Source organism: Rattus norvegicus, chromosome 1 (assembly GCF_021556685.1).
Source record: "Rattus norvegicus strain SHRSP/BbbUtx chromosome 1, alternate assembly SHRSP_T2T, whole genome shotgun sequence".
NCBI classification, from domain to species: domain Eukaryota; kingdom Metazoa; phylum Chordata; class Mammalia; order Rodentia; family Muridae; genus Rattus; species Rattus norvegicus.
In genome coordinates, this window is record NC_141534.1 from 207,200,405 (window position 1) to 207,228,402 (window position 27,998).

At 48.2% G+C, this 27,998-nt stretch overlaps 1 protein-coding gene across 4 annotated transcripts in view; it reads left to right on the top strand.

The window, feature by feature from the left end:
• Positions 1-27,998, top strand: part of Inpp5a (inositol polyphosphate-5-phosphatase A) — a 184,426-nt gene that overhangs the window by 96,504 nt on the left and 59,924 nt on the right. For all 4 annotated transcript variants that reach the window (XM_087577269.1, NM_001108923.2, XM_087577273.1 and 1 more), the window contains 1 exon segment: positions 26,375-26,438. In XM_087577269.1, coding sequence (XP_087433395.1) covers positions 26,375-26,438 — 64 coding nt within the window.

Genomic DNA, 27,998 nt, shown 5'->3' on the forward strand with positions numbered 1-27,998 from the left:
TAGATCTGCTTTGCTTTGTTCTCCTTTGCTTGTCAAGCAGTGATTATGGCTTGGCTTTCCTGTCCTGAACCCAGTGTCTCTGTCTACCACAGTGTGATATGAAGTGCCTTTCTGTCTGATTGAATGGTGATGACCGAAGGCTCTCCATGTCTGTCTGGAGTCATTGTAGGTAGCAAACTAGAGGTCACTTATCCCAGATTGTAACTGCAGTGGTCCTGGGTCTTTGAGCACCATCCACTTCACAGCCCCTCACTGTGGTTCTTAGTGTGTTGTGGTCTTTGGTGAGAGCCGTAGGATGTCCTGGTAGGAAGGACCTCCACCCTTGGGGTCCTGAGCGTAGCTGGCAGCATCCGGCAGCTAGGTAGCCATCCTCCTGCCTAGCCTGGTACCCTGTAGCTTCAGACGGAGAAATTTAATCTTTGTAAGATTGATGGTATCAGCTGAGTGTTTTTAGCTGAGTCTGGTTCAAATAATAGGCCATTAATTGAAAAAGGAAATTGAGATGAATTTATCTTATACATAAATGCTGTCATGGGCATTAATGGGGATCAGAAAATAGTGGCCTGTTTCCAGCAAGCTGCTGAACTGAATGAACTGCACCTGCTGTGTGAAATGACTTGGGGGTGGCTGTTGGGGTGGGGGTGGGAGCTCCTGGTGATGGGGTAGACTGCTAGCTTAAGATCTGCTGCTTCTGCTGCTGGTGATGCTCTAGGGGCTTAGAATAGAATTGCAGATGCTTTTTGCTGCCAGGAGGTGGCGCCAGTACAGCACATGTAGCTACATGCTTCCTGCAGGAATGGTTGGTTCCTAGGAAGATTTTTGTCCTGAAATGGGGACATTAAGTTCTGTGTGCTTACTGTGACTAACATGTTTGTCTATTAGTATGAGATGGATGTCTGCTGTCTATGCTGTACAGAAACCATGAGAACGGCTCCTCAATGCTGGGCCCCTGGCTTTGTCACTGGCTAGCTCCTTGCGAATTTTACATTGAAAGTTGCTCGTTAGAAGTCTGGGTCTTCAGACATTCTGCCAGACTGGCATGTTATGTTGCTACCACTGGAAAACCTGGGTCCCCATCCTGTTCCTTGTGTTAGAATGTTTCTACTTAAACAGAGGATGTAGGCCTTGGGCCAACAGAATGATTAATTGTGAATCACAGGAGAGGGCAAGATGAGCATACCAGGCCCTAGAGCACTACAGGATCCTGATTTTGCCTCCAGGAGAGGTTACTTTGCTTGGCTTAGCTAGTTGTTGTTTGCTCCTTTCTCCCAGGATTGCCTCCCTGTCACATATTTAGAGTCACTGAGTGAACTTGTCTCCTGGCAGACCACTGGAGGGCTAGGAGTGTGGAGGAAGTGCAGAACACCCACATCCCTTTTGGATGAATGGGAGAAGGGTGGCACCTTGGAGAGAGGGTGGCAGTCATGAGCAGAAGAGAATCTGAGGCTATTGGTGGATGTGTTTAATTTCCGGAACTGTGTGAGGGTCCCTGGCTTAGTTGCAAGAGCTTAGATCCAAAGAGGTGAACTCAGGGAGGCTTGAGGGAAACATAGGGACTGGAGGGCCAGAAGTCAAAGTGTAGCAGAGAAGGAACTTCCTGAGGAGGATATGCAGGGAGGCAGAGACTACATTTCTCTCCATGCTGCCCTTCCAGGCCAGTACTGAAAACAATGGGGTAAAACGTGCAGGTAGGAAGGCCCTGGGCTCTGTACAGTGTATGGAAGACTGCAGCAGAGATGGCTCTGAGGCCTGTGGCATCCAGAGAATGGTTTGTGCTTTTCATGTGTTAGTGTCCTGGTCAAGGTGCCACCAATGTAAGCATCGGTGAGGTAAGTGAAGCACATAGCTCTTCTGTTGGAGTGGGTTGTGTGAGGCTCTGTAGCTGCTGTAGAGGAACTAGAAGAGCAAAAGATGTGCTCCCCAAGTGGCACCCAGCCTACCACACTGCTGTCCTCCTTACTCTGGGCCCAGAGTCTTCATTAGCTCTTTTCAATCAACTCCTGTTTACGTATCTCTGGGGCAGCACCCGGGGTAGAAATGGAGTCACAGCCACGTGGAGCTTATCCTGGAGACCGAATCATCACTGTTGGGCCCTAGAATGCCAGCTGCCCGTGGTGTGCTCCTGAAGGGACATCTGCATCCTTCTGTGGACTGGGCCATCATTGCCACTCTCCAGGCCCTACTGTCAGCTTACATGTGACTTCCTGTTACCTGACCTTTACACTGGTCTGTCTGCTTCTTTCTTGCTTCCCTTCCTGAGGGACATCTGGCTTCTAGAGTACATGTTTGTCTACTGGTGGTATCTTAGCCAGGGCTACTCCTCACTGCCAGAGACTGGCTCAGTGAGGGCAGGGACTCTACCACACTTTGTGAGGGAGGGAGTTGCTGGGTGGGAATAGCCCTTGTGAGTCATTCGTGGTGGTAGAAGAGTAATGGGTAAAATCAGTGTAAAGTTTGGCATGTAACATGAGGCTGTATGATCATAAGAACATTGATTTTAACAAAGTGAAGAAAATCCCTGACCTTTTCAAAGTTAGAGCCACAGTGCAGTTGGGGTTTTGTTGGATGGTACCAGGGCTGCTTATTCTCAGGGTAGCCCTCCTGAGCCTGCCAGATGAGACAGACCCAAGGAGAGGGTCCTTGAAGAAAGGCCCTCACTGGAAGCTAAGCTCTGTGCTGTGTGGATTAGAGGATAGAAAGATGACCTTGAACTGGTGTGAATGGTACTCGGAGTTCAGAGGATCCAGAAAAAAAGAGAGGGGAAGGGAAGGGGGGGGTAGAAAGCTCACCTGGCACCTGGACTATTTCCTGGGTTGTTAGGCCTCTTGCCTCCAGTGTTGGAGATGGACTTTGAAGGCTACTCCCCAGGGCTCTTGGCATCACAGTGTGGCACAGTTGAGTTTTGCAGTAAGCCAGCCATGCAGATTGGACACTGAGGAACTACCTGGGTGAAGTTTTCCAAGTCTGCGTTAGTGTCTATTGATCAGACACTCTAGCAGCATGGAAATCATGTGTCTGATTTAGCCAGCCACTCGGAGGAGCATAGAAAACACATCGCTTACCTCCCGACAAGCTGGCGCATCAATAAGAGTGCGTGAGATAACGGCTTCCTTGTACTCTTGCTTCAGAATGGCAAAGTAAGGAAGAGACTGAAAATTTATTTCCATATAATTCCATTGCTGTCTTGTTTTGCTGCGGAGGGGAAGAATTTCAGCATGGAGTTGTTCAGTGCTTTGCTGGCTGCTCACCTGCTCTGGGAGGCCAGAGGCTGGGTTCTCTGTGGTGGGTTTCAGACATGGCAGCTACATCCTCATCCCATTCTGGTGACCTGATATCTAAAGTTCTGGTGCTTGAATAGAGGATCCAAAGCCCAGGTCTAGGGCTATGGTCCTTGTTTGGCCAACCCTGGGTGGTCTCTTGAAGCTGGAGCTAACTTAATAGCGTTCCTGTTGGAAACTGGAAAGGTAACAGGTTTCTTGGTTTTGCTTCTGCCTGCACCCAGAGGAGAGGGCACTGGGTGGAACCTTGAGAGCTATACGACCTGGCAAAGCTCTTGTTTCTGGAGTAAAGGGCTAGGGTACAGGAGGGACTGCTCCCTTGCAGGAATAGAGCTGTGCCATTGGGGCAGTTAACAAGAGGTAACATCTGTAGGTTTCTCAGTCCCATCCTCCATACCCTGCCTCAGACCAGAGAAGGAGGCCGCATAGCTGGAGGTAGAACATTCCTGGAGGCTGCACGTGCTTCTGAAGTGCAGGTGCCTAGAGAGAATCTTGCATGCTGTGCTATTGGTGGCAGGCATGGGTGTGGTGGTCTGGATGGATAATGCCAGTAGTGTTTGGGGTGCTTTAAGGGAACTCCAGCCTCATCTGTTCCCCTAGAAATCTTATTAGTAAGCAGCTTATGCAGGCTGTAGGGTAATGATAGTTGAACGGGTCCTGCGCAGGCCAGAGACTGGAGATTCTAGTAACCTATCTGATTCAGGGATAATAGCAGACTAAGAGTGGCTCCAGTAAGCACAGGCTATCTCTTAGGTTCATTTCAGCTCTGTCAATGCAAAAGTCCTACTGTCTGCTTATGCAAGGCTCTTGCTTGGCAAAAGGCCTCGGACCTGCCAGTCAGGATCACGTAGATATCTGGATCTGCTCACATGTGGGCCAGTAGATCCTTTTCTGTCCTCAAACAAGGTCAGGGTCCGCCTTTTGCTTTCTCCTCTGTGTAGCTGTGGCACTGTTGGGTGTTCCTTGGAGGTATAAGCCAAGAGCACTTAGACATAAGATGCGTGACTTTGCTTTCTCCTGGGTGTCCTGGGTTTTCCTGGGCTCTGGGATATTTGCAGAATGGGGGGTGAAGTGGGGTAGTGATAGTTAAATTAGGGTTAGGGAGAACGTGTGTGGTGCTGAAGACTGACAAGGGGCTATCACACAGTGATCCTGCCTGGTGTGATATCCACATTTGCCCCCATTCCCTGAGTGTATTCAGTAGGCTCTTGCCCTACATGGCCTGACTGTCCCAGCAGAAGCCCTGGTGCTGAGGGTGAGACTGAGGAGTGGAGGCTGCCCCTTCCCAGAAGACCCCTTCCCACCACTCTGAATGGTCCCTCCCTGATTTCTCCTAAATAAGAGGTTGGGGGAAATTTGTGGGAAATTAATGGAGTTGGCTGATGTTCTTTGATCTGAGGAAGAGGAGGGAAAGGCAAATGCATTTATGATGAGGGACTAATCTTGGCCACTAGTGGCCCCCTCTGCACTGGGCCCTGCCCTCCTCCTCCTCACCCGAGGCCTGATGAAGTGAGAGGAACAAGATTGGTTTTCTGAGGGCACTGGGCGCCCTGTGCTCAGTTAAATCATGGCTGTCTGCACCCCTGTCGGGTGATGACCTGCCCTCCCGCCTCGGTACCATGGCCCTTCGGGATGTGATGATGTGCGGCCGAGGCAGCCGGGCTGCAGTGAAGGTGAAACTGTCGTATCGATCTTTTTAGCACTAAAATATGAGCCACTTTACGCCGCTCCCCGCTGCTGTGATGTGAAAAATAATAACTCGGATCCAAATTAAAAATATTGATCCCTGGAAGGTGTTGAAAGTAAATAAACACCTTCCGAAGTTTTCGGGTCAGCCGAGGAATGGTATTCAGCAATAAATGTGTCGGCACGTCACAGTCAGGGTTCTTGATCTGTTTTTCCTCTGAATTGATTTTTCATTATTTACTTCCTAAAAGTGTTGGAATTTGGTCCTCCACCGTTAAATCCCAGTGTTTGGGCAAATGATTTCTTTGGGGCTTATGAGGTGCTCCTAACCCACTCCCTCATTGATTGATTGATTTTTGACTCAATGAGCTTGCAGTCTACGCTTTATTTAGGACTTCCATCATAATTTTTTATACATTTAGGCTTGACTTTTTTATTTCCCTGTAACAGATGAGCTGACATTGGGCTATCAAAGTGGGGGAAACAATTGCCACGAGGTTAATTTTGTTCCGGGCTCCATGCATCCTGAGGAGATGTGAGCCTTTTTCTAGCTACAGCCCAGGCCCTGAAGGGAGTCTGCCTAGCCCAGGACATATGTTTAGAACAGGCTAAGTCTCATGTCTCCAGGAGGGGTGGTGCCTGTAAGGACTCCAGGATTTGTAAGTAGCTGACACTGGTTTTCATGAGCTCACAGACAAACTGAGATAAGTCTCTTAAGAATTTCCCTTTCAGAAGGCAACTGAGACCCACCGCTAGCCATGTCCCCACCTGGCCTGGCAGAAAGCTGAGGGGCAGGTGCTGGGCACCAAACGGGGGGACAGTGGGAGCCTTATGTTGACCCATCCTCACCGGATTTTCCTGGGTGGAGGACATGACCATGGGATTCATCCTGCTATCTTTAGGAGTGAGAGGTCCTACTCTCTAACATCCAGAAGGAGATGCCCTGCCTGTCAAAGCTGTGCTGTTGGATACTAGAGAGCTGCCCACAGAGAGGAGGTAACCTTGTTCTTCAGCAGAGTCAGTAACTCTCTGCTCTGCCATCAGTTTCTCATGCTTCTTGTTCTTTATGCAGGGCAGGCTCAGTGTGCCAGTATGCCTCTGCAGGTATTAGGGAGACTCAGATGTGGACCGCCCCCGGATGTTGGGAAGACCCATATGTACTTATTAGGCATCAAATAGACCTAGATGTGCCTATGTTAATATCCTTTAGATCCAGATAGGCCCTTGTGGGCATCTGATAGATCTAGATGTGCCCAGGTGAGCATGGGGCAAACCCTATGGGCATCACAAAGATGCAGATATGCCCCTGTGGGTACCCACTACATCCAGACATGTCTTTTGGGGCACCAGGCAGCTTCAAGGTACCTCTGTAAATGTTAAAGACCCCAAGATTTGCCCCTGTAGTGTTGAGGACCCCATATTTGCCTCTCTGGGTGTCATTAGACCATGGTATGTTCCCATGCATGTCAGGAGACCCTAATGTGCCTTGGGAGTGTTAGGCAGGTCAGAATGTACCTCTGTGGTCACTAGGAGACTCAGCTGTGGGCCCATACATAGGACTCCTTGTCAGCCATGAGAAGCAGTTGCCTATGTTCTCCACATGCTGTCTACTTTCTGAGAGGGGGGTTTGGGTCAGAGAGCTGCAGTAACATGACACTCATGCCAGAGATTTCATCTGCTTAGCCACAGGTGTCTGTGAGTGCCCATGGGCATGGCCATCCTCACATCTCTGTTGTCATAGTCAGACCCAAGGTAGTCAGGAACAAGAGGATGGGATATCTGCTGATGGATTTGGGACAGGGAGGGAATGTCACAAGCATTCTGAGAAGGCTCAGCACTAGAAGGAGGGATGGGGCCACCAGCTTGGACTAGGTCTCCTCGATTGAACCTATGGTCCCTCACAAGGGTGAGGTAACTCTGACCAGCCATGTTGCTTACTTGCCATGGTCTTTTTTTTTTTAAGATTTATTCATTTATTATATATAAGTACACTGTAGCTGTCCTCAGGCACATCAGAAGAGGGCATCGGATCTCTTTACAGATAGTTGTGAGCCACCATGTGGTTGCTGGGAATTGAACTCAGGACCTCTGGAAGAGTAGTCGGGTGCTCTTAACCGCTGAGCCATCTCTCCAACCCCAACTTGCCATGGTCTTAAGGAAAGAACACTTACTCCGTCCTGGCTTAGATGACATTGATTAAGGAGGAAGAGGTGGCAATGGCTGCCTGGCATGCAGGATGTTGATGTATGTCCTCAACACCTCCCCAACATCATTCCGATGTTAGCCTCCCCCAGGTATGGTACTGTGGAGACACTACCAACTCACTAATACCAGGTTTGGAAAAGGAGATGACCAGAACCCAAGTCATCTTCGCACACACATGGTTGCTTCTCTGGGATAATGTGGTGACTGCTAGGTGGCACTTGCGTCCCAGACCCCCATGACTAGATGGTAATGTTGCATTTTCTTGTGGGACTGCTCTTTGCTGGGTAGTGGTGCTCAACTCATCTCTGGCAGCAGTCAGACAAAAGTCTCAGAGGGAGGCGCACATGCCCTGTGCCACCGGGAAGCTCACCAAATGACCACACAGAAGAATTCTAGGACACCACCACCCATCTCTCCTTGTAGGACAGAGAGGACAGGGGCATGGGTTTGCTTCTCAGCAACTAGTGTCTGCCAGACTTAGCCGAGATCTTGGCCCCGCTTCCCTCACCTAAGGATGAGGTACAGCTAGATTGTCAGTCCTAGAAAACCAGGGTGTATTCCTGTACGTTCAGCCTGCTGCTGGCCTGACACACAGGATGGCTTCTGCCCTCAGGACCTGTGTTCTGGGCTGTTGACTATAGAGGGTGTGGTTGAGACATTGGCCAAAGCTCTGGGAATACATTAGGATGCAGAGCTGCTGAAGAAACATCTTACAAAGGACAGGAACAAATCAGTGTGATGTGTTGTTCCCTCAGCTCACCTGGCCAGTGAAGCCCCCCACAAGGGGTTTTCTGTGCCAGATAGTTCAGTAAGGGTTGTGTGGAGCACAGCTAAAGGACCAAAGTCTCCACTGACCTTGAAGCCCCAACACTTGGCTCTGGCCAGCTACATCTATCAGTCCTACTGGCCAGTCACTCCACCACAGCTACCTGGGTTCCTACAGGGTCATTTTGTGAACTTTGCAGGGTACAGTAGCTGACATCCCAGGTTGGCATCATTGTGCAAACATGGGTGAGCCAGGCCACACTAGAAGATGCCAGGCAGGCAGTGCTCACACTCTGGCAGTTGCCAAGGAGCCCTTGGTGGCCAGCACTGCCTGAGCTGGGTCCTGGCAGCTACTGAACACTAGCCTGTTCTTAGCAGAAGTAGAGCCAAGGAAATTTAGTAATCCGCCCAGAGCACAGCACAGGGGAAGCCTGTGCTTTCAATTTCAGTTGGGCCCCAGAGCTAACTACGCATAACATGTACCATGTTATATACTACATGTAAGGAACAGACACTTAAGTAACACACATGAGAACATATAGGAAGCACCTGTCATTCAGGCAGCAGAAGCTGCATCAAGCTTCACAGGAAGGGACTTCCATCACTGGCACATAGAATATCTGACCATGATTGGCAGGGAGAGAAGTCAGAGTTTTACCATGCTTAGAGCATCAAAGGAGGAAGTAGGGTGTGACCAGGTGGTCAATGGGGACTGCTGCGGGACTTGGGGGAAAACGGGAGTCATCTGTGGACAGATTGGTTGTTACTAATTTAAAGGCCTATCTGATCTAGCCTTAAATTAATATTGAAGTAAATTCACAGAGTAGACTAGCAATAGTGACCCAACCCAATTCGTTGTTGTTTTTCTTGACTTTGGTCTTCTACCTTTCAAAATGAGAAGCAAGGTCAGACCTAGGTGGGTGAAGGCCAGTGGCATGTGGAAATCAGACAGAGTGTGGCCAACCCTATAAATGAAGCGTGCTTTGGTCCTTTTCCATGTGCCCTCTGTTCCTCCATCCAACTCACTCCATGCCCCTATGGACACACTTTTACCTTCTGTGCTGTGGTTTGAGAATCCAATCTAGAGACAAACATAAACCACTGGAGGTGTAGGATCAACGTCTTGAACGGAGTGTGTTGGAAAATGAGAGCGCAGTTCCCTCAGTGAGCCAGCAGGGTGCAGTGCTCTCACAGGCCACCAGGACTGGGCGTGTTAACATGAAAGTGCTTTATTTAGGTCTTGGACATCTTGTCCTGTGTCCAGTGGCTTGCAAGCTATCAACTTGTAAATGATTCTCTTGGAAGCTGAAATTTAGATAACATTACCCTTTATATTAGCACCAAAGTATGGACTATTCAGGACTGCCTTAGGTCAGTGCCATCTAAGGCCTGTATCCGGAAAGCCTTCACATGCGGCTCATACAAATCAGTGAAACCTGAGCCTGTTGAGGCTCGGGGAATGCTCAATGGTATTGGTGTATCTTCTACCAAGATCAGCATGATGCCTCAGTGTGACTCTAGTCAATCTTGGAACAGAGTTTTTGTAGAAATCAAAAATCTGGACTCACTATGGAAGTGTAAAGAACCTACAGTGGCCGCAACAACATTGACACGGACAGTTGGAGGAACCATCTTGCCTGATCAAGACTTCCTATAAACCTGCAGTGGGCAAGGCGATGGAGTGCAAGCATAAACCCAGAAATCCAGGACACAGGCTAGAAAGGAAACTCTGGAATCAACTGGGTTAGGCTGGGCTCAGGCTTCTGATCTTCTTGCCTCAACCTTCTGAGGGCTGGGAGTACAGGAGCATACCATCTTTGATTTTGACAGAGATGTCCAAGCTGTTCAGTCATAAGGGAATGATCTGCATAAAGGAAGAATGGCCCTTAGCTGACCATTTGCTGTGGGTAAAGCCCAGCTTTCACCAGAGACTATAGAAATTAATTTCCATGTGGTTACAAACCTGAGGAAGAAGTGATGCAGAACCTGGCAAGCAGGAAGTTTTGGAAGGCAGTCATTCTCAAATGATGCAGCTCGCAGCCCATAAGACATTTGCAAAACATCTGACTAAGAATTTCACTTGACGTTCTTTATGTAAATAACCATTAGTGATCAGTAAAAGTAGGGCAAAGGACCTGATTTTTAACATGGTGGGGGAGATCTGAACAGACTTGTCAGTAAGACACAGATATGGCAGGTGACAGTAGACGGTGCTCACCTGCTGGCCACAAGGGCAGTGTCTTGGCCCTGGGTGTCCCTTCAAATCAATACCCTGGCTTCCAGTACCAAGTGCCTTCCCTGCAGTGTGCTGACGGTGTCTGATTTACAAGTGAGGAAACCTCCTCACATCTGGACTCTGGACTGCTTCTGGGGCCAGGTTCCAATTATAGGTGGACCCATATGTCACAGAAGGTGTAAAACATAAAATAAAGCCTTAGGCCTCACACTTGAACCTGGGCCTGGTACTAGAGGAGTGGTTCTCAACTTTCCTAATGATGTGACCCTTTAATACAGTCTCACATCTTGGCGACCCTGGACTCTAAAACTAGTTTTGTTGCTATTTCATAACAGTAGCCTTGCTCCTGTTATGAATCCTAGTGTAAATATCTGTTTTCCAATGGTCTTAGGCAATCCCTGTGAAAGAATTGTTTGATCTCCTCACAAAGGAGGAGCTCATCCCGCAGCTTGAAAACCGCTGTACTTCCTTGTCTTCTGTGTGAGAGCATGTGGACCAGGGAGAAGCCTCATCTGAGGGCAGTGAGGCACATGGGCCCTGCTGACCCCTAGTCAGTTATGTGGCACCACCCATCTTCCCCAGCTAAGTGTGACACCTGACTCCATGGCCCTACTTGTCCGCCCCAGGTGTCCTCCACATCCAAAACTATGGACGCTATGTCTGCAGTAAGGCAGTCTCTCTGGTCGCTCTACCCAAAGCCTGCAGGGGCCCGTATTCACAATCATGGCTTCTAATCTGCCCTGGCCTTCCCTCCTAATCCCATAGGTCACATAGGTAGCAGCTGTGTCAGTCAGCTCTGAGTCTGGGGTCCTGGTTTCTGTGGGCAGAAGGGCAGTGGGAACAGGGAGCCTGTGGCTGTCATGAGCACAGGGTGGTATGGGGTGGGGTGGTGCAGGCTTCACACTCCCAGCCTGCTGATCCAGGCCAGCCTGACTGTTTCCCACCTAGGGCCTCGGTTTCCATGTCTCTATCTTTGTGCTGTGCTCTCTGGTAAGAAGTCCCTAACAGGTCTTTGGTGAAGCTGAGCCAGGTGCTCGGTGGCGGCAGATCCATCAGGCTGTAGACAGGCATGATCGAGGGCCATGTCACATGAGCCTAGGAAACAAATACACTGCAGGAAATGTATTGGTGAACAAACTGAAAGATTGTAAAGCTCTTAAGGACTTTGATGCTTGTTAGCATTTTTTGACAGAAAATCACTGAAGCAGTAGACATAAAAAAAATAGTCCTGGTGCTCACAGTGTAGCTGCTCGTTCTATTTATTTAGCCTCAAGTGACGCCTCACTAGAGTCCCCTGTGAGCCTAGCCCTGCTTGTCTAGACTTTTCCTGGGACTTGCAGCAGTGTAACCTCTGCCTTGCGTATGCCTTGGTCTTACTGAGATGTTTTTTACACTGCTTATAGGGACTAAGTCATCTCACATCGCAGTGGCAAATTTGACCTCAGATGCAGGAGCCTGAATCCTGGCTCATTGTCCTCCAGGAGCCCAGTTTGCAGGGCCTCCAGCACTCCAGTGAAGGATGCTCTAGGTGGGGCCTTTTCTCTTCAAAGGTTTTCATTAGACGATAGCTGTGCCTCCTGCTGTGGGCCCAGGTCAGAGTGTCTGCATGTATGCCAGGTATATGTGGCTTCAGTGACTAGGCCTTTGCACTCTCATCAAGTCCTCAACCATGTTCTTCTCTGTAACTCAGTGTCTGGAATGTGGCCTGGCACCAACCTGTATAATATGTTTCTTGAAAATCAGTCCCAGTCGGAGAGGGTCTGTGAGCCAGGTAACCAAGTTGCACGGTGGGCACAAGTGATTGATCAGTGTGTGCTCTAATCATGTTTGCAGAGTTGTACCCTGCTGCCCCTTTAGCTATGAGATGGTGATCAGGGGCAGGCTTGCTGAGCAGTGTCTGGTTTCTGGTTAGTCTCCAGTCCCTAAGTATGTACACATTTGGGTGTAGGTCAGTGTGATGTCTGCAGGGGTGTGGTGGTTAAGAGTGGGCTCTCACTGTGCCTCCGCTGGGTGGTTAGGGTTATGTTCTTTGGTCCTCATCTGTTTTAGATCCATGCCCCTTAGACTAACTACTTGTTGCTGTATAGTTTTAGACAGAGTCCTGTTTATATAAAGGGATAACCCAGGACATGGGTAATGGCATCTGTGCCTAAGTTCTCACTCTCTAGTTGGTCCTGCCAAGGGACATTTTCATTTGTTCATGAGAGAACTTCTCAGTTTCCTTGAAGGGAAAAACTGTGGTAAATGGGTGGCTGGGTGGGTACCCTAACCCCTGAAGAGTAAACATAACTGTCTGGCACGGGCCCCACTTTGGAACCTCCCATAGCCAGGCCCCACCTTTGTAGATGCTGCTTGTTCTTACACAGGCTACACAGGAATGCCAGGCCACCATCATCAGCAGAGAGCATCATCCTAGATGTCTCAGGGTCACTGCAGTGCACCATAAAGCTACTGGGACATAGGGAGCCGTTCCTGTCAGTTATGAAAATACCCTTCCCAAACAAAGCCAGCTTCCCATGTTCTTGTCCGTTGCATTTTGTGAGAGGATCTTAGTTTTTTCTTTCATTTTTAAAAGTATCCGTGTGTGTGTGTGTGTGTGTGTGTGTGTGTGTGTGTGTGTCTGTCTGTCTGTCTGTCTGTCTGTCTTTCTCTCTGTGTGTAGGTGACTGTGTGACTGTGCAGGTGACAGGAGCTTAGAAGACAACTCTCAGGAGCTGGTTCTCTCCTGCTACCCTTTGGGTCCAGGGATCAAACTCAGGTTATCAGTGCTGATACCCACAGAGCTTCTCATTAGCCATTTCTCATTTTACACACGGCAAAGCGGTGGTAAAACTTGAAGGAATTTTCTGTGTAACTTTTTCCCTTGGTCCCATATTACATTTTTTTTTAAAACAAAATATCTGAAGATCTGGCTTCCACTCAGCTGTTTGCACAGCATAAGAAGTTCTGACAGAGGGTAACTTTTTCTCTAGTTCTTGCCTGTGGACTTTGGGAAGTAGTTATATGCAGCAGGAAAGGAGACCCATCTGAACATAGTCTGTATTTTTACTCATCTTAAAACGGATTTCTACCAGTGATTGTTGGAGGGGGACATGATCTTGTGGAACCCAAGGTTTTATATGCAGGATCAAGAAAATGAAGTGTCATTTGATGTGGGGCATGTGAAAGCTAACTGTATGCCTCCCTTGTTACAGCATGTTTGAAATTTATATAGTTTCAGTATGTATCCTTTCACTCCAACTCCATAGCAGATCGGGGCTGCAGTTATCTGAGTAGGTCTGAAAGATTGGCCATTCAGTGTACAGACGTCTCTCAAACGGAAATTGTTACACTTTGCTCTTCATCTTGAAATGAATGTTTGGTTGTCAATTTTTATTGCTGATGTAATGAATAAAACCCACTGACGGTCACTGTGCCTGAGGCAGCCCCAACCCTCAGGCAGAAAAGTGCTGGTGTGGGAAGATCTGAGCATCCCACTCCCACTGTGCACTTGGCTCCTGAGAATCAGAGCAGAGTGGTGATTTTTTTCCCTTAATTTTCTTTGTATTAATGTCCCCATTGTCTACCCAGAAAGAAGATACCTGGCTGCTGGTTCCTGAGCTGGGACTGAGCAGCAGGATTGGACAGGCAGTTCTGGTCCATGGCTGACGAGTTTTATGTATCTCTTTGAGTCCTGCAATGTAATGATAAGACAGAGCTTGTCTCATAAATGCTGCTGTACAGCGTGGGACAGCAAGCACTTGCATGTGACCCAGATTGTCTAAACCACAGACCCTTTGGGTTGGAGCAAGTCTCTTTAATAAATGTTGGCTGTCCTTCCAACCATCATAATTATTTAAAGGGGTTTCAAAAGAGAGGGGACAAATCAAATCAGGCCATTGCTGCCGCATCCCATTGTGGAGGTAAGTGTATTTGTAAAACGTAGGCCTTGTTAGAGTCTCCTCCCAGTTTTCATCTATTATCACAATAATTGAGTTTGTAGCTGGAATTAAATTCATCAAATTGTGTTATCCTCTTTAGAAATTGGATAGGCACCCTGGCAGGGCGAGGCAGAAGTTAATCCGCTTTGCTAAAGCCTCCAGTGGCACCATGCAGCAGGGTGAGGAGGCTCAAGCGTCTTCCTGTCACCTCAGACACGGTGTGATTTCTCCTCGATCCCCAGTGCAAATAATGACATTTGAATCGAGCATTAACAGGCTTAATTACTTTAAAATTGTCATTTTAATTTACACTGATATAGTATTGATCATACAAGCAGAGATTAAGCTGTTCAGCGGAGCGGATGATGGGGAATTAAACATTAAAGGGTCCTCAAGGGGCTGTGCACACTGCCTGGCCTGCGCCGGAAGAGGGATGATAGTTCTTAGTAATGAACTGGCGGCATGCGAGGACATGAATCTTGGGCTCCTGGAAAAGGGGAAATAATGGGGTTTGGGACGCATTTGCAGGTTATTCATTCGCTGCCATGCGCCAGTTCTCCAGTGATTCATCCGCCTTGCTGGCGTTTATTTATCCAGCAGATTCGGGAGCTCTGACCTTTTGCTAAGTACACTAAGCATAAGTTAGAGTGGAGATTTTTCAGGTGCAACTTTTTATCAGTGTTTGTTATTTTTTCTTATTTCCAATTGGCATCCAGCAGAGCGACTCCCGGTTTTTGAATGTTCCCACATCTGTAGGCCTTTGCAGGCAGTCCAGGGGTGAGAACAAGGTATGGGAAAAGGTGGGAGAAGGGTGTGTCATGCACTACTGTTGACATTTTAAGGGTAGCCCAGACTTTAGTCTCACACCCCTGTGTTTAGACAGGTAGCATGAGATGTCACGCCTGTGCTATGGATGGTAGCCCGTTGCCCCACATTCCAGTTTTTAAGTTTTCTTGGGCAGACTTGTTGCTATAACTATTAGATGCTGCTAGGTTGGGACTACAAGAAGGAAGAAGGCATTTCTGTCTCAGAAACAGAAGCATCAGACAGATTTCTTCGGCTAAAATGAGAACCCATCAAATCTTTTAACCTCAGAAAGGTCTACTTTTCTTAGGTTACATCATAAAAACTTAAGTGATTGATTTTTATTCTCACCAGGGAGTGATGAAATTCTTGGTCCCTATCCATAATGGCTTTATTTTAAACTGCGGGCTGGAGATTTAATTAAAGTATAATCAGGGAACTGAAAGAGTGCTGATGCTTCCCCTCCAGGTGGGCAGGAGTGTGCATGGGACGTTAGAAGGGCTCATCATTGCAAACGTTTCCTGGATGTTAGTGGGGCTCAGCATTGAGACTGTGCACAGGGGCCAGGTCACAGTGTTGCAAGTGTAGAGGAGCCAGAGCCTCCTACTGCTGCTGTGCACAGGGGTGCTAGGAGGCCTCCCTATTGCCTGTGGGCCAGAGTCTGGACAGTCCCTTTATTGCACTATGTGGGGTGCTAGAGGGGCACTCCTCATTCCTGGAAATCTTCCCGCTTCAGAAGTTAAGGACTTGTCACACAGCTTAGTAGTTACAGCCCCTTTTGCTCACACTTGTGGTTTGTTGATTTCTATAGCCTTTCATGAGTACTTCTGTGAACCCACAGGACTCCTGGCAGCCACTGGAACTAAGCACAACCCACCTGCTGGGTGTCGTTTTCAACCCTTGGCCATTGTCACCTAGGGCAAACCTGGGATGCTGAGCATAAAGTAGTGTGTAACACTAACTAGCAGATTTCAGGCAAGTGGGCCACAGATGGTGCCAGTACACTACACCCCACTGCAGCCCCTTTGAACTGGAACATGGGCCACACACATATTTTTCTTCACTGTACAACTTATTAACAGTAAAAGGGAGTGAGAGGGAGTTACAAATCCCATTTTATAAACCAGAAGTAATAAGCCTCAGAGGCCTGAAGGACTGGCAGCTAGATGTGACTGGGTTAACCTTTTCTCGTTCTCCTCTCTTTCAGTTGATGGGTTATTGTAGAGCACTGTACACCATAATAAGCGCAGACTAGTGAGACTCATAGCCATGGAGCCATGCAGCACCTCTCCACTCTGGCCACTTCTGTGTTAGAGGCCAGTGTGGTTTATATAATGTGTGGGAACCAGAGCTTAATTCTAGAAGAGCTGGTTCCTCCACGTTCTCTCTCTTCTCCTTTGTCTCCTTTGTTGTACCGTAACTTGTGTTAGATTGCAGAGACCCAGTGTAGTTCTTGAGAGACAACTGTGTGCTTCAGTTCCAGCCTGGCAGAAACTCAGCCCACTCCACCTGAGCAGTCTCCATTCCAATTCAGGACTCAGCCACAGTCTGTCCTTACTGGCTCTGTCTTGTTATGTATAGCTCACCTCTCCCTCACCTATGCTGTTTCCTCTGGCTCTAGCTTATGCTGAACTACAAGGAGCCCCACTCTCAATCCTGCAATGCCTCAGATTCTCTGGCCCTGCATGGTTTGCCCCTCCTTAGCCCTTTCTCCTCTCCAACCTCTACTTCTTCCCCTGGTCACAACTCTCTTCCAGAAAAATCTCTCTCTCTGCCTCCACCAAAACCTCGATGTCCAACCTTCTGAAATAAAATTTCCATTGTAACCTGGATACTCTGTGTCATCAGAATCTCATATGTCACCTGCCATCCTCCTTCTCCCCAAGGCTTGTAATCACTTACCTGTAAGACTAGCAGTAAGAAGACTTACTTGGTCTCCAACCCTGGTGTCTGCCTCTGACTCAGCTGCAGCCATCCTCAGTGGCCTTCCAGGAGGCCCTGCAGTGGTGCATCTCTGGGGTCACCCATCTTCCTTGACCTGTATTCCTCTGCTTTTTTCCTGATATTCTGGCACCACTTCTTTCTTTAAATGAGAATGACAGACACGTGTGAGGTCAGAACAGTGGTGCTGAGTCTGGAAAGTGCAAACAGCAGATCCGATTGATGGGTGTCACTTTTGCTTGGTCTTTGTCAGTAAGGTCTAATTTATAACAAGGCCATTAGTGGGAGAGAGCTTGTTTTGGACATCTTTCCCGTAAGAGTTCTTCGTGATTTGCCTCAAAAAAGAGGTGAAGGTCTCCTTGTGGATGTTTAAAGTACCAGGTCCTTCTGCCTACAGTACCAGGCAAGGGACAAAGTATTCTAGGGCCCCTTTTCCTCTGGGGTGGCCTTGGTTCTTCCTTTCTGGTTGGGGCAGAGGTCATGGTTTGGGTCTGGGGAGGCATGTTGGGGTGGGGGACTGAAAGCACGGAGATTGCACCCCTGCTGTTGGAGCTGGAGTGAGAGCCCCTAGGCTAGCAGCTCTCCGTGCTAGGCCTTTGTATTCTGGCATCATCTGAGGACTCACTCTTATGTGTCAAAGAAATAGGTTGAGAAGAGGTGACACTGCTGACAGCAGCCCATAGTGCTCATAGTGCTCAGTAAGCACAGGAATATGAGGTATCAGGCGCTGATTTCACCTTCCCTGACTTGTAGAAAGGAAACACACAGCATTTCAGGAGCTTGATGAGTCCCGAACCCAGAAGAGGCTGCTGCCAGCACAGGTTACACAGGGAGTCCTCAGGCTAGGCCTCTGCTGTATGCTCAGGAGCAGGGCAGGGTGGAGTAATTCCAGCCAATGAAACTCTCAGCTAGGGGTGCTCTGTCGCATATTTAGATCATCAGAGCTTGAGGACAGGCTCCTGTAGACCTCAACAGCAATCTTCTCCAATCTCCTGGGCACAAGCACCGGGAGGGAGCCTTACTCACCTACCAGGCTTGCCACCCTGCTTCTGTCACCACTGTCACTTTCCTGGGTGGGCAAAGTGGGCTCATTTGGTGAGAGCAACTCCAGATCTTTAAAGTCAAACAGGTTTTTACACATGCTTTGCATTGCAGGGATGAAAACATCCTCAGTGAAGTACAGTAGAACAGAAGGAAATACCATGTGGGGTAAGCCACATGTAGGGCGCACATCATGGAGTGTACATGGCTCAGAGTTGTCTGGTGTAAGAGAAGCCCAGCAAACAGACAGAGAGGAAGAATGCAAGGGTAGAGAGATAATTTGTTAAATTGTTTGTTTGTTTGTTTATTATATGTGTTTTACCTACATGTGTGTGTACCACACACACATGTGTACCCGGTGCCTGAAGAACCAGAAGAAGGTGATGGAACTAGAGTTAAAGACAGTTGCCATAAGGAGCAAACAGAACAAGCAGTGTTTTTTCATGGCCTCTGCATCAGTTCCCGCCTCCATGTTCCCACCCTGCTAGAGTTCCTGCCCTGACTTCTTCAGTAATGGACTGTGATGTGGAAGAGAAATAAACATTTTCCTCCTCAAGTCGCTTATGGTCATGGTGTTCATCACAGTAGAAATCCTAAGACTGTAGTGCAGGCCATAATCCAGGCCAGCCTGGGCTACATAGCAAGATTCTGCACCCAAAATCAAAGGGAGGGGACAATTAAGGCAAGAAAGACATCTTACTCACATGAGATCAGAAAGGACTCATGGCCAGCAGGCCCACAGAAGAGATGATAAATGTCGAAGGTTGCTCTTCAGACAGCCACCCAAGTGAAGAAGGGAGGGAGGGATGGAGAGGAGCAAGGTGGCAAATATGGGGCTGTCTGAGTGTGTCAGGTCTGTAAGACAGATCACCTGTGAGAGAGAAGGTCCATCGCAAAGGACAGGAGCAAGTGCGTCCTCACTTCAAGGCCTTGGAGCCTGAGAAGAGTGACAGCCAAGGAATGTGAAGTGTGGCCATCAGGACCCAGAGCTCACGCACCGTGGTAGCATTTCCTCAGGCCGGGAACTAAGGTAAATGAGTTGAAACAGAAGTAGAAGGCAGTTTTCCAATATAATTGAAATTCAAAAATCAATTAAAGCCTTCCTGCAGTGTTTTCTGTGTCCTGCACTTCGCTAATGGCAGGAGGTATTTTGTAAACAAGTCTTGCTTGGTGCTGGCCTCTCTTAAAGTGCATTGTGCTTTAATTATCCTATATCCATAATGCACATAACTGGGATTGTAATCGAAAAGCTAATGATTTTTTTAGAAGCCAAAAGAGAAGGCAGGGCTGTAAGTAACAGTGATGTAAACTCATATAATTTAATTACCACGAAAGTTTTATTGATTGACTTCTGAAACCATTCAGATATAGAAAAAGAATGACTTAATAAATTTAATAATTAAAACTAGATGTTATTTTAAGTTGATTTTTATATTATCAAAACTCAGTCTGCAAACTATATGTTATCAAAAAAAAAAAAAAAGCATCTAGGTTACATAGGCTCTAAGTCTAAGAGGAAGGTACCTCAGGGATGCCAGTGAAGGTCTAGGCGCCTGTGCGGGAAGCCCCACCCTCACCTAGTGTTGTCTACATTAACTATGCAGAAAGCCTCAGGGTTGGCGTCCTTTTTCATCACGGCAGAGGCATGTAATGGGCACAGCACGCTGCATAAATTCTGCAAGACTTCACTCTTGTGTCTGTACACCTCTCTCCACAGTGAAACCAACAGCAGGACTTGCTTTCCCATCTGTGGTCGTCAGCCACCCAGGATAACATGAAATTGAGCCAAGCAGACACCTGCTGGCTGTGCAGACTGTGTCTTAGTTCTGCTGTGGTACTTGTCCATTTTTAGTGCACACTTGATGTCTTCAGTCAAGTTGGAAATGACCTGTCCTGGGGAGCACTGCCCATCCTCAGCTGCAAGACATAGTGGAGGACCATCCTCCCTACTCTCCTCTTACTGTTCATTTTTCTGACCTTGGTTGTCCAGCCTCTCTGAAATATCAAAGGGAGCATGAGGAGACAGTTAAGCCATGCATGATCAGAATGATTCACAATCCGCCTGACGGTGTGGCTTTGGCTCCCTGCATCACTGCTGGCTTCCATAGAGTGGGGGCTTATGGTTTCTCCAGTGCTTTTACCATGGTGGTTGCATTGTGCACCTGTGCTCGCCCCCTGGCCCACCCCTACACTGCAGCCTATCCTTGGCTTCTCTGTGGCCACCCACTGTCCCCTCTGATCACTTCTTGCCCCTGTTGGTTGCTCTGTGCCCCCTATTTCTTATCCCTTATCCATACCTTGTTCCTCTGTCTAGTAGTTCTCCTTCTTGCCCTACACTCATGGGACTTCATCCCTGCTCTCTCCTCCACCCCTAGTTTCTATTTTAGGACAGCCCTGTCCACATGCTCACACTCAGTGGCTACCCAGGCCTATGATGTAACCACTGTGTTGGATAGTTTTGTGTCAACTTGACAGAAGCTAGAGTCATCAGAGAGGAGAGAGCCTCAATTGAGGAAATTCCTCTATAAGATCCTGCTATTGGGCATTTTCTTAATTAATGGAAGGAACAGCTCATTGTGGGTGGTCTCATCTCTGGGCTGGTGGTTCTGGGTTTTAAAAGAAAGCAGGCTGAGCAAGCCAGTGAACAGCACTCCCCCATGACCTCTGCATCATCTCATACCTCCAGATCCCTGTCCTGCTTGAGTTCCTGTCCTGACTTCCTTTGATGACAAACAGTGTTGTGGAAGCGGAAACTGAATAAACCCTTTCCTCTCCAAGTTGCTTTGTTTGTTGTGTTTCCTCACAGCAATATTAACTCTAGCAGGACAGCCAGCTTGACCATTTCTCTCTGTTCCAGGTTTGGTGGTGCCCACTTGTGGCTGCCAGACTTTCTAGCTTACTCCCAGGCTCCTATTCATCTACCTTTCATATACAGCTTAGGACCAGTGCCTAGGGATGGCACTGCCCACAGTGGACCTGCCCCTCCTGCATCAATTAACAAGCAAGAAAATGCTCCCACAGACATGCCTACAGGCCAGTCTGACTGAGACAGTTCTATAGTTAAGGTTCCCTATTCCTAGTTGACTTTAGTTGTATCAAGTTGACAACAAAAACAAACCAGTATCCCCACCCTCACCCCACCCCCACCCCTCACAGAGCCCAGGTGTCTCATCCTAGCAGGAACTACTCTTTCTTACCCCGCCTGTCATTATCCACACCCTCGGGGTATATGCCCCTCCCACAGCCTGTCTTGTTCTGTTTTGGCGCTCCACACTATGGTAATGTGACATGTTAACAGGCGTACTTATCTGGTGGAATTTATTGTAGTCCCACATGAGATATTAAGTGGCTGTTGTGTGCAGTGTTTACCCTCACTGTCAGGATGACTAGTGCTTTGCCCTGGCAGACAGGGCCCTGCCCTTCCCAGGCTGCCTAATTGGAGCTGCAACAACCAGGAGCTGTGACAGGGTTCAGCACCCCATGTACAACATGCCAGCTCCCATGGTGCACGCTTTATAAAATGCTCCTTAATTCAGGGACAGAATATCATTAACTTTGTAAGTGGATGAATACAGTGGACAACCAATTTAATTAACTTCTAATGTCGGATGTTGGATGGGAGATGGAATGAAATTATGTGTGCATCTCTCGGGCCAACGGCCATCCTGGATGGGACTTGGTGCTGGGGGTCAGGGGTGGGGAGGGAGCAGCTTTTTGCCATCATCTCCTGTCCAGCCCTAGAAGCCGAAGTGCATCAGCTCTCAGTTTGTGTGGGTTATAGAGGAGGACACCCTGTGACAGCGACATGCTAAATGCTGCCTTTCCCACGTGCTCCCACCCCAAGTAATGCTAGGGAGACAGGCGGTAATGCTGCCTCATCCAATTAGATTGGCTGCTCCTGAGTTTATTATACAGGGAAGGATCAATAAAGCTCTACATTGATTGAAACGAAAGCTTTGTTTCATTTATTATTGTTTATAATCTAATGAATGTTACAATAACTTTGCTCTGATTTATTACTCAATCTGTTAAATTGTTTTAAAGCCAGTACACTCAGGTCTTACCTTTGGGGTATGGTCAAAAATGTACTTTTTGTGAACACCCTCAGCTTCTCAGAAGCTGTGCTTCAGGTCACTTTTGAGACTTTAGCAGACAGTTGAGTATAGGAGGCAAAGCTGCTCAGGCACTGGACCCCAAGGGCACTGTGCTGATGGACTTCCTCCAGGAACTAATCTGTTCTGGGGGACTTGTCACATTCCTGCCCTCAATAAGCTTCCCCCAGTAAGGAGACAAGTCTATAGATCAGCAGGAAGTCGAGGTATGCAGCATTTCAAAGGAATAACTAGGTGCTGGGCTGGGCTGTGCTGCTAGGAGGATAGTGTTTCCATGGAGACTTGGAATAGCAGGGGGCTCCTGTGAGAATCACCTGGAAGAGGAGAAAGAAGGCATGTCATGACCCCAATGGCAGAGACCTTGGCTAGCCCATGCTTCATGGCCAGCAGTGCTAGAGCCCTGTGAGTGACAGGTATGCTGATTTGTGTGAGCGCATAGGGCAGAGGGTATGTACTTAGAGAAGACTGGCAGACAACTGGCTGCAGAGGGACCTACAGGGTCAATAGCAGTGACAGAGCAGCACCCATTTGGAGCTGATGGCTTAGCATTTACAGAGAAGGGAAATTAGAGATAGACAGTGGGTGTATGGTCTGTCCAACCTGTAGATGAAGTGGAAATAGGTGTTGGGGAGACAAGAGGCAAGCAGGGAAGCTGGACGAGTCAGGGAAGACCGTACTTTCCAGGGCAGCAAGAGGAGAGGAGGGATAGCTACATCCAGATTGGAGAGATTCAGGTTCTGAAAGGGGGGACTGTACAGCCACCAGAGGACCTCCAAGAAAGGGCCAGTGTAATGCATGTGGCCTTACCAACCAAGGATGGGGTAAGGCCACCCTAGGAGGAAGAAGAGGAGGGGGAGGAGGAGGAGGAGGAAACCTCAGAGAAGACAATGTGATACCTCTTTAGTTTTAGTTTTAGTTGTACAATATGGAAATGACAATGCCCCAGCCTCTATCAGGGGTTGATCCTGAGAAACTGTGTGCCCTTAATGACAGCATAGTGGGGTGAGGCCACCTCCTTCCCTTGGGGTGAGGGCATCTGCCAGGTACAGGGGAGTTATATGTGTGTAGTCTACTCCTGGGGAGGAGTAGGTGAGGTAAAGTTGGTTCAGCCTACTCATGCTGTATTATTCTGTCAATTCTAATTTCAAATACCTAATTATATCTAATTTGGATCTCTGGTTGCAGGCCTAAAGGTTACTTTATTATTATATCTTACAAAGCCTTTTCTGCTCAGAGATTGATTTTATTTAAAAAAGCAAAACCCTGGAGCTGGAGACACTTTATCCCTTATACAATACAATATTCTGTATTGCCCTTAGTGAACACAGTTGGCTTGTGCAGAGAGGTCCCTGGTCTTTCTGCTATAGCCTCATTGTCCTTTGCTCATCTATTCGGGCAGTGGTCACAGCGCTGGCACCTGAGAATCTTCCGCAGAGGCACACTGAGTGCTTTCAGTGCTGTGCCCACAGTGCTGTGGACGCTGCCCATCATTTTCACAGGGCATCTGGCCACAGGTGAAGCAGGCTGTTCCCATATTAGGATCACGTGTAGGAGATGCTTGTGTGATCTCCTCATTCATAGGATCTGCAAGACAAATGGCACCGTTGAGTATCTCTGTTGATGGGTCCATATGGCTTGGGTTTAAGACTAAGCCATTCCCTGGAAGAGCTGGAAGAGCCGGCCACACACAGGAGCCTAGGTTAATGGTGTGCTATTTGCTGCTGACATCCCAGCAGAAATGATAAATTGCCCAAACCAATTTGTTTGTCACATTTGTTTGAGAACGCACAGTGATGGAGGTGTTCCCAATGAATAGCTTAATGTCTCTTCTGTGTGGGCTCCTACTCTAGACCAGGAGACTCCCAGGTTTGTCGGTGGCCATATCAGGAGTACAGCAAAGCACATTGCTTCCTTGCTCTGCATTAAACTTGGAAATAGTAGTTGGCCATTGTTGTTCTGACTCTCCTGTGTCTGCAAGCCCCACCTACCACTGTTACCTTCAGCGAATGGAGATAGGTGGTTGGCTGCTCTGACTCTCCTGTGTCTGCAAGCCCCACCTACCACTGTTACATTCAGCGAATGGAGATAGGTGGTTGGCTGCACTCTCCACCAGACTGGAGAGTCCATGAATTGCTGCACTCCTGAGGCTAGAGTGTACCTGGTTGGCCGCGCTCCCCCTGAGGTTGTGTGTCTGTGGATGGCTGCACTCCCCTTGAAAGGTGTGCTTGACAACACTGCCAGTGTGGCTGATGGGGGCTAGCAAGTAGGTCCACTTGACCAACTAGATCTCTTGTACACACTCCCTGTCATCTAGCCACTTAGCTGGGACTCAGAGTGGGAGCCTGGACTATGGCCAACCTTAGCATCCCAACACTGAGCTTGTCAGCAGTTCTTAGTTTGCTGCCCTAGCCTTTGGGGATATCAGGGATCTTGCCCAACACTCATAGCAGTGGCAGAAACACAGTAGAGGGTGGCTGCTGCTCATTAGCAGATAATTAATAAGCACCAGTGACAGGTTTGTAAGTATGTAAGTGTATTTTAATTGTTTATAGCAGAAGAGGCAAGGAGTCAGTATTCCAAGATGTGAAAGGCATACTATCAACATGCTCTATGTCCAGGGGCCTTACCAGATTATACCACCACACAGACCCTGGGCCCAGTGATGGATTGAGTCCTGGCTGTATGGATACAGTGGTGAGAGCCCTGGAAACTTGGGTTGAACTTTGACTTCTAATGTGTATTCATTAGAGCTAATAGTGGACATTCTGATTCTAAGAACTGCACTTTTGGTTGTATTCATTGCAGTTAGTGTCCATTTTATCATAAACTCATACTTCATTACACTCTCTAATCTCTCTTGACCTAGGCAGATAGAGAGGCATCCTCCACAGGGCTGTGTATCATGTGGGCCTGGAGCAGGTGTTAGGTTCATGCTAGGCTCAGGCCTCCAATTTTCTCTTCTGGCCCATAGAGGAGACTCAGTCTCTGCATCTATATGAACCATGGTCTTTCTACTGATGCAGCCTCAAGAAGGTAAACTGGAGGCTGGCTCCTTCCAGGTTCTGCTGTGAAGGTGCCTCACTTACACGTGTATGAGCAGAGGAACACGTGACTCAGTGGATCTGATTGGACCATCCACAGAGCAGAGGCATCTTCCTGCCACAGTACAAATGGGAACAGAAGATGTGAACCAGCAGAGCCCTGGAGTCTTCTGGAGACAAGAGTTGGTGTGATGAACAGAGCACCTTGTGAAGGGATGCCTGGCAAGATGTGGGTGGACAGGAGGAGGAGTGAAGGGAAGGACCACAGGACTTCAGAGGACCCTGGATCCTGGGACTGAAAGCACAGAGTGAGCTGTGTAGGAAAGAGGGCTGGGGGATGAGTAATAGGTCTCTGGGGATTGAGGAGGATATAAGATGCCATAAAGGAAGAGTGGGATGAAGCCCTGCCCCAGCCCACTGTGGAGTGGCCATTGTCACTTCAGGAAGGAAGCAGTAGACTTCCACGTACTGGCTTACCAGCTTCATGGTGATGTCATATCAACAAGCCCTCACACTGGGCAGCTCAAATGAAAGACTTGACTGGAGTTTTCTGCACTGGTAATCAGAGTTTTGTTAAGTTGTAGTGGCCAGGGGAAAAGCTTTACACCAAGCAGTATTACTTTACCTTTAAAAGTCCAAAAAAGCCTTCTGTGCTGCTAGCAGACATGGTCTTGGCCTCCTACTTTGCTGTCCTTGGGCTCTGATGGCATATATAGACCAGGCTATTCCTAGGTGGATGCTGAGAAAGAAGGACCAAACCCACCCTTGTGTGGACATTGGGCTGGGTGACCAGATCTGTCTCCATGTAGGCACTGAGTTGGGGAACTGAACCTTACTGTGTGAGTACTTTAGTTGGGGTCCCAGACTTTTCCTTTGGGGACATTTGTGGTGGGAGTTGACTAACTTCTATACTCTGTACTATATTCTGTATTTCAGACTCTATTTCTCATAATAGTAAACTCATCTGTGGCTGTGCTGTGGTCATAGATGGTAGTGTTAAGCTGTGGAATCAGCTGAGGGATCTGTTAAGCTATGGGGAGATGAGCCTGGATCTCTTGGGGATATCATGAAAATGTCTACAGCCTGGAATGTGGCAGCTTGGGACAGCAATGCTGTGAGGAGACTCGCGAGCTGTCTGCTTGGTGTTTGGACAGTGCTGGCCCTAGCTGCCTAGTTCACCTCTGCACTGCGCTGGGTGCCCACCTGCAGCCCCCTCTGCCTCAGTGCTGGGATGAGTGAGTTTGTCTCCTCTGCTGTCCTTGCAGAAGCTTCTTTTGTGGCTGGGAACCTCACATAGTAGAGAACCCACACTGCCCTGACTCTGTGTTTGTCTTTCCTCCTACAGGCACTAGGAAGCTTTTATTTTCTTCATGAATCCTTAAAAAACATCTACCAGTTTGACTTTAAAGGTAAGACTCCATGTCAGCTTCCGTGATCTGTTTTTGCAGCCCATCCCTTGGTCTGGCTGTCCAGGTCCCCTAACTCTGTTGTCATGAGCAGGCCTGCATGATTTGGGTTTGATGTCACTTGCACGTCTTAAAAACCCGGTACCCTGGCCTTCCTGAGGAGAGATGCCACTGGCCTGCCCTGCCTGCCCTGGGTCACATACCAAAGCCCCTGCCCTCTCCTGCCCATCTCAGTGGACTCCAGCTTCCTTACAGGACTCAGAGGAAGTAGTAGTTTCAAAAGACCTACTGGTCCTTTGAAATGTGAGAAAATGAATGGCATAGGAGGATTGCACATTTCAGAAACAGAAGTGGACATACTTGTGGTGAAAATTTCTGGATGTCATTGAGTGACTGGTGCCGGCCCTGTACTGTTTGACTGAATGTCACTGCTGATGTGGCTCTTTCCACAGTTTATCTCTCTGAGTCTTTTGGGATACCTCTTACCTCAGTGGGAGAGATTTCCTCAGGGTCCCATTTACCTATTTCATGCTATTGCTTGCTTCTGTTTTATGTGAACCTTCTTGAACTCCATGCTGGACTAAGGCCAGATCGTGTCGCTTGGAAAACACACTGAGTTCATGACATTTGGGAGAATAGCTGTTACACAAAATATTCTCAATCATTTAAACTCTCTGTTCCCAGCTGGTGACTCTATTTGGGGGAGGTAGTTGTGGAACCTAGCTGTAGGGTAGTGGGTCACTGGGGTAAAGAATTGAGGTATCCCAGTTCTGCTTCCTAATCTCTAGGGTGAACAGTGTCTTGCCATCAGAGCCTCAAGCCACGGCTGCTACCACCCCGTGCCAAGGCTTTCTACTGTGATGTGTTGTACTTTCAAACCCCAAGCCAAAATCATGCATTTTAAAGTCCTTCTCATCAGGTCTTTATACCCAGTAGAGTGACCACTTCCATTGGCTGCTTCTGATTCACTGTTGGTGTTTACCCAGAGAGAGCTTCCCCCTAGGAGGTGGGGAACTGTCTTCCCCGCATTGCTCTAGCACCCTGTCCTGCCTTGTGCTGAACAGGCTTCTTGGCAGCAGAGTAGCTCTCCCTTTGCTTCTACAGGTGCTTCTCAGCACAGCACTTGTCTTTCTCACCAAGCATGTGGCCAGGAGGAGGTGGCCAGGGCTGCTTTCTCATGACTCTGTGGACATGAGGTACTTACATGTCCCCAGCAGTGATGTTTAGACGTGGACTATTCCCTTCAAAGTTAGGGTAAGACACAGTATTCAGAGGCAGAAGCAGGTAGGTCTCTGAGTGTGAGGCCAGCCTGGTCTGTAGGGTGGTTTCAGAACAGCCATGGCTACACAGAGAATCCCTGTTTGGGGGGGGTGTTGGGGAGTTGGGGGGGAAACAACAACCTCAAGAGCTTCTGAATCCATAAGAAACCATTTGCATACATATTTAACTATTAAATGAAGTCAGTGAAGTGATATTGTGCCTTGCTAACACTCGCTTCACTGTGCAGACCTTTACCCAGGAGCTTCCCATTGCCAGTAGGGGCAGAAGCAGAGGCAGTGTGGG